Below are 11,365 nucleotides of genomic sequence, written 5' to 3' on the forward strand. Positions count from 1 at the left end.
GTATATATAGAATGTTGGACTGACAATTGGACCAGTAATAATGCTATCTAACACAACATGCTTTGTACATCAATTAAACTGTCAAGACACTATCACTCTTTCCTGAATAAGTTCAAATGTAGAACTTTCACCTCTCGCATAGTACTCAAAGCACAGTCTCTTGTAGCGCATCAATATCAAAGGGAGATAACCAATAAAGTATCTTCATATATACCACACTCAAAACGCGTCCCGACATTTGCTGCGAAAACCATGGATCTGACACATATCGCCCTGTTGACGTGTGCATGCCTTTCAGTGAAGGGCGATGTAACCAAGGACTTGCAATACTTAGCAGCCATACTCACTGGTTTCTATGACAACACCGTTCAGTACGAGAATGACATAAAGAATGATATTACTGAAACAGACAGACATGAGCATCTATCAATGTCCTTGTCTCCCGAAGAGATGCCTATTTTGGAGGGGAGAGTCAACTTCTACCTTGAGGAGTTCGCCAACGGGGACAAGAACGATTTTGTGCGTCAGAGAATAAACAGTTATGGTGTTGACGAGAAAGGGAGGATAAATTTGAAATTTTACTCACTAAAAGACCAAAAACAGTTCGCCCACGCGTCGCCCAACTCTCCGTTATTCAAGAACCTGACAATGAAAGATGTCGCTCATATTAAAGGCTGTGACGTGTACTGGGACCGTGTGACAGAAGACTTGTTTAGGTCACACATGTTCAACACGTGTTTGGTGGAGATTGATGGAGCCGAGGTTAGTATGGCAATCGACGGACAAAGCTTAGTAATTCAAGGAGTACATGTATCTTTCTATATCGTAGCTGCTCCGGTTTTACTATCGGACCCACGGGTCGCTATACTTAGCTACGTCTCACACATTCATAAGGTATTACCAAACTCCGACGTTCCCACAAACCGCGCCGTGACATAACAGACGCGGTTTTCATAGGAGTGTTAACTCCAACTCACGCAATTAGTAATTCAAACGGTTCATTTTATGCGTATGTTACGGTGGCCCATAAGGGACATGGAGTCTGTTTTTCAATATTTTGATATCCCACTTACTGTTATCGTAACCTTTTGCAAATTAACACGATTTATCATACAAATATGTGATAAATCATTTATAAGGAAGATATTGAATCGCTGAAAAGTGAAGCGAAAATGTCAAAAACTAAAACGAAAAGGTCTACTACTAAATATTATCACCGCGGTGGAAATAGGTTTCTGTATTTTCATTTTAGTTTTGACATTTTCGCTTTTGTTTTTGACATTTTCGTGTGTTTTTTACATTTTCATTTTAGTTTTTGACATTTTCGCTTCACATTTTTGCGATTAAATAGCTAAATTGTCCATGTCTCGGTTGTTTTTATACATGATTTATCACATATTTGTATGACAAATTGTGTTAATTTGCAAAACGTTACTATAAAAGTAAGTGAAATATCAAAATATTGAAAAACAGACTCCATGTCCCTTATGGGCCACCGTAGTATGTTGATATAATACGATTTTATTACGTATGCTAACATTGTATTACTAATTTGCCATGCATGTTGTGTTTCAAACAAGTAACTGTAATATAGATGTGTTGCTCCCGTTGCAAAGCTAGTATGACGTTAATAAGGCCATATTTTCTGTATTGCTGTATACATTATACATTTTGTCATTTACTAACAGAACAGGAACATTTTCAGATTCTCATCACAGACACAAACGACATGACGTCATCCTATCTGACGGTGAAGGAAACGTGGATCTCTGTTGCCAATGGGTCAATAGTAAGGTCCATCCCTGTTCCGTACAACCTGACAAAACAGATTGTAGGCACAGAGACAAAGTACGTCCACGTTATTAGGCTACAAATAATGTGCAATTTGAGCAAGTATATCCCGTTCAAAATTGTCACCATGCACCGTGCTATGGAAGTCACTGACACGTCGACCCGTGAAGATCCAGGGTAGAATAAGTCTTCAGCAGCCGATACTTGCCGGAAAAGGCGACTATGCTCGACCCGTGAAGATCCGGGGTAGAATAGGTCTTCAGCAACCCATGCTTGCCGAAAAAGGAGACTATGCTTGTCGTAAGTGGCGACTAACAGGATCGGGTGGTCAGGCTCGCTGACTTGGTTGATACATGTCATCGGTTCCAATTGCGTGGATCGATGCTCATGATATTAATCACTGGATTGCCTGGTCCAGACTCGATTATTTGCAGACCACCGTCATATAGCTGGAATATTGCTGAGTGCGGCGTACACAACAAACCAACCAACAACCAACCAATATTGGTACGTCATACAATATTCTGAACATTGTGTCACGTTTCCGTCATACAGCACGTGGACGTCATGTGTGTCCTAACGTTTTGTAAGTCTGTATTTCAAGTATATACGACCTGCGGCAAATCTGTCTTTCCACTACCCTCCCTCCCCTCCTCTCTCTCTCTCTCTCTCTCTCTCTCTCACACACACACACACACACACACACACACACAAACAAAAACAAACCCAAACATAAACGCAAACACACCCACCCTGTACACGCTAATCCTTCTATCCTTGGAAGGTCACAGCGCAAGACAATATCTCGAAAGGGTAAAGACGTCTACCTTCGCTACAAGAACCAGACAAAGACCCAGCTGAGGACCTTCGATGACGTTCTCCAAGCCCTGGTGTCCGGGCAGGCCGTCCGGTACTACATCACCCCCACGGCGTGCAGGGTGACCGGTGCCACAGGGGCCAATACTACCCAGATAGGAGGCTACATTGACACATTCGAGTACTTCAGCAGTCCGAATGTCGGTCCCTATCCCTACATAGGATATGCTTCTCTACGATACAGAAGAGACGACTCTGGTAAGACATCTGTGAGAGTATCGTTAACAGAGTGAAACAGTGGGCAACCAGTACATTCGTAATGTGATCTTTATAGGTATCAGAGTTTCCAGGAACCGCTGATCGTGGGTTCGAATCCAACATTAGCCAGTATATGATGTTTGGTTTGTCAACATTACTGACCTACAGGACATATCTGAAACCTGTTGAACCCAATGTTCGGGTGAGTGGGTCCGATTCTCCCCATGGTTACAACGCGCGAAGGCCATTTCTGGCCTGTCCCAGCGGAAATATGGCTTGAACCTTCTCAAAAAGAGTAAAATAGGTCTCCAGTAGTTCCTGCTTTTCAAGTTATCTGAATCTCGGTGGGAGGTATCTCATAATAATGGTTACCACGCGTGAAGGCCATTTCTGGCCTGTCCCCGCGGAAATAGGGCTTGAACGTTCTTAAACGCGCTGTAAAATACATTGTAGGTCTCCAGTATTTCTTGCTTTTCGAGTTATCAGAATCTCGGTGGGAGGTATCTCATAATATCCTATCATATAAATTTGCTTGTCCTAAACCGATAGCATGTACCGCTCATGAAGCTCATTCACTGGTTTACCTGGCCCAAGGGGGCTGTCCGGGAGCCTAGTGGTTAAAGCGTTCGCTCGTCAACCCGGGTTCGATTCTCGACATAGGTACAATGTGTGAAGCCCATTTCTGGTGTCCCCCGCCGGGATGTTGCTGGAATATTGCTAAACGCGGAGTAAAAACCATATTCACTCACTCACTACCTGGTCCAGGCAGGCTGTGGACACCTATGATATTTCTAACTGCGGCACGAAACAACATGACCTCACTCGCTCGCCATACGTAAGGAGAACAAGGCGATTCAACATGTGTATGGTTTCTAATACGCTTGTCACTGTGCTGACTAATACGATGTGTCTGTCCAAACTATGTTTTATATTTCAACCAAACCTAGGGCCCCGATCTTAGCCAATATCTTTTGTTTCAAATCAGACAGTAGGAGATCCCGTAATAAGTAGTCCCCAGGGCTCATTTGGTTGTGGTGAGTGTGTAGGTTGGGCTCAGTGACTTGGTTCAGTGTGTGTCATCGTACCCAAGTTATGTGATGTTGCTCGGATATCTTGCCTAGTATGTGTGATAGAGCTGGTATATTGCTGACTGTGAAGAACAAAGCACTGGAAACATGACTTTAAAAGAACCTGATATCTATAGGCACCCCTATGCCCTTATCGTTACAGAGATAATACATTGCCGAGGCTACGTAAATATTCGCTCACACCCTCGTTGTAATGTTCCAGGATCTCTGGTGGTCCAGCTCCGAGAAGGAGCCATCTACAAAACAGGGAATGTCAAGCTGACTGTCACTACCCTATCACCAGATTACCAGACGGTGATACACAAACAGCACCATGACTGTACAGTCAGCCCCGACTCTTCCAGGTGAGTACAGGTGTTTTTACCCGTACTTCAGGGGTGACCCAAATATAGGTCAATTATTTCTTACCGGTATTTTTTCTTGACCTCCAAGAGTGGTCAGTTCCCTGATGATACAGGTTGTTAAGGAAATCCCCAGTGGATTGGTCTAGCTTTGGTTGCTGGTAGCTTTCCAATTGTTTTAAACAATTGTAAATATTATTTGTGCCAAAAAATGTTTGACAAATATAACTTCGATGTATTTATGACATACTTCTAGCTCATTAAACATGCCATCGTACCAATATTGCTGAAATAATGCCGATGCTGTTACTCACTCACGCATAGATATTATTCCATATCTTTGTATGTTCACAGTGCCTCTGTACGTTCACAGTGTCTCTACGTTCACAGTGTCTCTGTATGTTCGGGGCGGTCGGGTAGCCTAGTGGTTAAAGCGTTCGCTCGCCACGCCGAAGACCCGGGTTCGATTCTCGACATGGGTACAATGTGTGAAGCCCATTTCTGGTGTCCCCCGCCGTGATATTGCTGGAATATTGCTAAAAGCGGCGTAAAACCATACTCACTCACTCACTCACTCTGTATGTTCACAGTGTCTCTGTACGTTCACAGTGTCTCTGTACGTTCACAGTGTCTCTATACGTTCACAGTGTCTCTGTACGTTCACAGTGTCGCTGTATGTTCACAGTGTATCTGTGCGTTCCAAGTGCCTCTGTACGTTCACAATGTCTCTATGCGTTCACAGTGCCTCTATACATTCACAGTGTCTCTGTACGTTCACAGTGCCTCTGTACGTTCACAGTGTCTCTGTGCGTTCACAATGCCTCTGTACGTTCACAGTGTCTCTGTACGTTCACAGTGTCTCTGCATCATTCTTTGCTGACGGGGCTTCTTTAACCCGACTCGCAACCTTCGGAGAGTTTGTGACAGCCCTACAGAGTGGGTCAAGGATCAGGGCAACAATAGATTATGGCCTCTGTTCACTGAAGAAAGACACCATCGGTGGAGGTGACATCAAGGGTATGTATACAAGAACCACACACGCTGCCACACTTATAAAGGCCCGGAAAAACATTCCCTCCCTTGTTGATCTGTAATTAGTTCACATTTAGGGTATTTCCAGTTGCGAAAAGGGTCCTATTTGAAATAAGAACGTGATTTTAACATATGATGCCAACGGAGATGGTTTGAAGTAAAAATTCATTGCTCTCCAGTCAAAAAGAGCCCAAGTGAAATTGCCAAGCTGGTTCCAAATAACCTATTATTGCTGTGTCATGGCTCGGGTTGTCAGGATCAGTGATTTGGTAGGTTGTGTGACATCGTACGAAGACGGCGTGAATCGATCTCTGAACTGTCTGGTCATTGATTACAGGCTGACATCAAATAACTGGAATATTGCTGAGTGCTGCTTTGAACAAAAAACAAAAAATCAAACAGACTGATCTGTCCACAAAACGCTGTCGTGTTGCTGTAACTGGCTTTAGGGTTCTCGAGGGACCCTAAAGCAGCCACCTACGTAAGTCCACAAGCGATGGGCCTAACTCCTAATTACCTACACACATACAATCATGTACTGTCGACATGCACACACAAGAATTAACGCAACACCAGGTTTCATACTTGTATAAGACTAACATCACTTCAGCCCACGCAAGAATATAAACTCGATCTTATGACCCAAAAGCCCACACAACCTGCTTAACCATGAAATTCTTTCCAAGGCATTCTACCGTTGCTTTTGTCTTGATCGGTTGATTAATGATCCATCAATGACCGAGGTCAATGTTGACCGCTTCGCTTGCCTTATCACTGCGTGTGTTTCTGTCTGCAAGGTTCCACATTCAATGACAATTTACAGAAAAGCAAACACAGTATCGAATCTGTCGAGACGGTAGCCGCCATTTTTATGTTATTTCTAAGGTTTGGGAATGCATCTTACCTTGTAACGGTAAGACATATATACTATGTAAGTGAGTGAGTGACTTGGGTTTAACTCCGCTTTTAACTGTATTCCAGTTATATCACGGCGTATCAACTTTAATGTGGGAGGAAATCCTGAAGTGATGCAGGTCTCAGACGTTTACCAATCCGATGAAACCCACGAGCACGGGCATGGTGCTGACAAACCTAGAAACACCATTGGTGCGAACCGGGATTCGAACCCACAATCATAGGTTTCTGGCGCGTCCAAGAGACGCAACTCTGCACAGCGAATCGCGGCGCCTCAGACGTTTGGGCCACCCGTGTCCCCCTACTATGTAAGTAACGTTAGCTTCTCCACTATGCAGACGATATTAATTCTAGTTGTCTCTGTCAGATTCAGAGGTTTCAGCGGATGGTAGCCATGTGCTGTGGTCCCAGCTGAAGACCATCCGTAACAGCCAGGACGGAGGCTACGCCACCGACATCCTTACCAGCCGCTTCTTCTCCAACGGCAGCGTAGTTTTCACCGCATCTGAAGTCGTGGTCGACACGGATAAAACATTGTTTGTGAATGTGATAACCTGTGCTATTAACGGACCCCGCTTTGATGGAGGAGTGGACTTCTACCAGGTGGACTGACCCTGGTACGTTGTGCTTTCATAACAGGAGTCAGATGTGATCTGGATACTTTCCAAGGAAATTTAAACTTTTATAAATGTTCTTTGATATATTTTAAGCTAAAAGACGCGAGGGTGAGATTCTATTTAATGTCCAAAATCAATCTACCAACGTTTTCAGTTGAAAACAGTAATAACCATGGTAGTGAGTGTTAACAGTTCAGATAACCAGCCTTAGTGGCTGCGATATCAGTGATGGCATTTGATTGTATCGTAATGTGACCCTTGACGCACAATGTTCCACAAAGCACTGCAATGTAATTTCATTTCATCTCACAAAATTAAATACCTTTTAATCATAAAGTGTTGTTCGTAAATTCCATCATTCACAATGTGTGTGATTAGTCAGTCAGACAGTGACAACAGTCAGTTTAGTTCCAGCTGAAACTTGCCTTTTTGACAGTGGCCTTCCTATCACTTAGACAAAAAGACAAAGGCCTGCAGACAATTTTTCAACTTTGTCACTGATCGCCTTCAGCGGCAATCGGACCCTGCCTTTATTAAAGGGAACATTTTGTCTATGAAACGCCTCGTCTGTTACTCACTTCGGTCTTGTCTTAAGACATTTGATGTGTTTGGCGCAATAGATCTTTATCGTCCGAGTTGCCTTGGAACCCAAATACCATACCATAACGCCTCGTCTCTCATACAGTTCCGTAACGGAGTAACCAAATGCAGTCAGACATCAACACAGCGACACATTTCAGCCAAATTTAACGTTTTTTTATTTCGGGAAAAGACCCAAAGATGCAAAGGTCTACAAACACAGGAATGAGAACTGAAACCCACGCTAAATTTCGTCGCAGTTTATATTTCCAGAGTTTCAGACGCCGATTTTCGGTATAATTTCTGATAATGATGATAACTGGCCTAGTAATCTGATCATGTGCCTCATCTTGAATTCTCACTCGATCAACGATCGACACTGAAAGTATTACCAACCTGACCATCTATATTTGCAAATAATCCGCAACTGACACCAACAGATAATTGATCCTCATCAAATGATAGTCTTATTCCACAGAAGGGCTGGGGATTTCGTCATTGTAAATCTTTGAACATTGTAGGTCTGAAGTGACGTCGTTGAAGAGGTAGAAGGGTAGCTGTATTGGTGAATGTTTTAACCCAAATTACATAAAGATGTACTGATAAAGTTCAACATCTGTGTTGATACACTCACTCACTCACTTTGTTTTAATGTAAAAACTGTCTAAAGGTTACTTCAAGGGCGACATTTGCATTAAAGCACTAAGTTTAACGATTCAGTGCACTGTGTCTGAGTGGGGTATTCATGTTAAATAGCGGCATGGTATCTCCATGAGCCAGCACTATAAAACCGGCATTAGTACGGACGCACGCACCTGCACACTTACTTCAGCAATGTATAATAATGTAAAAATAGTAAATGCAAACTATAGTTGGCTTGCTGAAATACAATAAACGTTACGAAATAATGAAAATATAGAGAAAAAACACTCAAAGTATCCACATTCCAGAAAGAAAAAAAGATGATGGATCATGAATGGGGATTAAAAAGTAGAATAACACCTTTCAAATTTAGTTTCAGGGGAGTTGTGATCCTATTTAATTATAGTGACAATGATATTAAAATAAATATCCACAAATGTTTGTATGATGAAAATGGTCATTATAGTATCCCCTATATTACAGTAGATGGAATAAAAGTTACTTTTACAAACCTGTACGGCCCGAATAGAGATGTGCACTTGTTTTAGGTTAATATATTTAAGAAAACGGATAAATATGAAATGAATCTATTTCCATTTGTGGTGACTGGAATGGTGTGCTCAACCCATCAGTAGATTTTGAAAATAACAAAAACATAAACAATGCAAGAAATATTGTATAAGAAAAGATAGAACATTTTGACCAAGTAGATGTTTGAAGAGAACTAGATGATCAGTGTGAAAAAAATACATGGTGTTAAAACAATCCAAGGCAGCAAGTAAGGCTTGAATTTTGTTTTAGTTTCACAAGATTATATAAGCGGCCATGTGATACAGATATTGTACCTGGCTATAAATCTGTCCATAGCACTATCACACTAGCCGTCTCTGATGATAAGAAACAAGGCCGAGGCTACTGGAAACATAACACATCACTGCTACTTAATGAAGAGTACATTACAAAATATGAAAAATTAAGAACACATAAAAGGAAATATTACATGAATATTCAGACAAAATTTAATGTGAAGAAGAGATAGGCCAACACATACATGCAACACTGAATCTGATCATATCCGATGTTTTGTTTCTTGAAAGCTTTTTAATGAATTCATGGGGTAAAACCATTTCTGTTTCATCATTCTTAAAAAAAAGATTCGGAAGAAAACATTAAACAACTATAAGTAATGATATCACTTCTTGAAGATACAGTTTACTATCAAAAATATTTTCAAAACAAAAACGAATCAATATTAACTGATTTATCAACTAATAAAAAGCAATAAGAACAACTTCATGAAGAAGTAAGAGGAATTTAAATTAGAAATAGAATAAGATAGTACGAGGAAGGGGAGGAAAATACCTAGCCTTTTTGCTCATGCAGAATTATACTACATGAATCTTTACATAAAAACCCAAACACAACTGAGCCAGCTAAAGATACCAATATGAACAACATCAATACAACAAAACGAAGTAAAGAGGCCTTCCTGAATAGGAGCTTAGCATTGAGAAAATTAAAAAAGCAGTATCGATGGATATCCAATTATTCATTATTATTCATTATTCATTTGTTGAGATATTTTGAAACCTTTAAAAACAATAGATTATCTGTAACAATGAACAAAGGAATTACCAATTGTCTTCCCAAACCAAATAAAGACAGAAAATTATTTAAAAAATGGCGTCCAATTACAATGAAAAATTCCCTTTATAAAAAAATATGTACGTGTATTGCGAAAGGACTAAAGACAAACCAGGCGGGCTGTTATTAGTTGACATCGTCTCTAAACAATTCAAGAGAAAATTGACGATACTCAGCTCGTGTTAGAATCTGAAAACAGCCTAAATGTTGCCATTTAAACACCAAATAATTTCTATAAAATGCCTGGCCTGAAAATATAGGTGTGAGTAGGGAAGTTGAAAAGTAACATAACTTTAGACAATGATTAAAAACTATACTGGCCAGTGGAGATTTTAACACAAAAAGGAATAATTTTGGACTATCAAAAACTGTCAACCAATATCCCTAAAGCTTGGGAAAATGTCACTACAAACAGAGCACTACTGTTAAGTTAACTAGGCATCAACAATGTTTTTTCTGGTATTCTCTCAGATGAAAAGGCTCCAGGATCTTTGATGATCATCAAAATAATGAAGAGTGACACAGTTATTAAAGTATTAGAATACTAGAAAGATACATTTCAAAATAAAAAGCATAAAAAAACAGAATTCAACATCCTGTTGATCAATAAATCATTTATTAATATGACAAGAACTACGATGAAGACCCTTTTGAACACTGTGGTGGACCTGCAGATGCAGTGGACACTCCCATCCTCACTCACCTGTGTTCGTAGCTGGCTCGGATACTGAAAGTAGAAATAATGTTGGACGTGCAACACCTATGTGTAGTCACTGAACATGCGTTAGCGCTGATAACGACAAATATTTCACTGAAACATCCACATCTACATTAATTTTTACTTCCACGTCCACCTTCACATCAACATTCACCTGCATATTCACCTACATATCCACATCCACATCCACATCCACCTTCACATCCACGTCCACCTTCACATCAACATTCACCTGCATATTCACCTACATAACCACATCCACATCCACATCCACCTTCACATCCACGTCCACCTTCACACCAACATTCACCTGCATATTCACCTACATATCCACATCCATATCCACATCCACATCCACATCCACATCCACGTCCACCTTCACACCAACATTCACCTGCATATTCACCTACATATCCACATCCACATCCACATCCACGTCCACCTTCACATCAACATTCACCTGCATATCCACCTACATATCCACATCCACATCCACCTACATATGCCCATATGCCTACACATCCTCATGTACACCCAAATCCACGCCCACATCCAAATCAACATCCACACTCCAACATACATCCGCACCTACTTCCACTTCCACCTCCATCACCATATCCACATCCACACTTTCACATCCACACATAAATGTATCCACACACCTATGTGCTACACGATTGAAGTAACATAATTCAACAACGTAGTGAACACTCACGTTATGAGCCTGGTACATATTCATGCACATGCGATGAAATCTGCATGACATTACGACAAAAGTGGTAAGCGGCCTCGTGGGGATTCCGGGTTAGAACAGCCAATCTATGCTGGTCAACTATGAGGCAACTAAATGGATCTGGTGATCAGTCTCGGTGAATGGATTGATTGTGTGTCATCTGATGGCCAGGGACTTATTTTACTTATATT

The 11,365-nt window shown here is 41.1% G+C and overlaps 1 protein-coding gene across 1 annotated transcript; it reads left to right on the forward strand.

Moving 5' to 3' along the window:
• The first annotated feature begins 252 nt into the window (after positions 1–252).
• LOC139447206 (uncharacterized) lies at positions 253–6,853 on the forward strand. The gene is made up of 6 exons (XM_071228431.1): positions 253–762; positions 1,706–1,848; positions 2,576–2,865; positions 4,156–4,297; positions 5,151–5,311; positions 6,609–6,853. The coding sequence occupies exons 1-6, from the start codon at positions 253–255 to the stop codon at positions 6,851–6,853; spliced, it is 1,491 nt and encodes a 496-aa protein (XP_071084532.1).
• The last annotated feature ends 4,512 nt before the right edge of the window (positions 6,854–11,365 follow it).

Source organism: Haliotis cracherodii, unplaced genomic scaffold (assembly GCF_022045235.1).
Source record: "Haliotis cracherodii isolate W230 unplaced genomic scaffold, xgHalCrac1.p SCAF_7, whole genome shotgun sequence".
NCBI lineage: Eukaryota > Metazoa > Mollusca > Gastropoda > Lepetellida > Haliotidae > Haliotis > Haliotis cracherodii.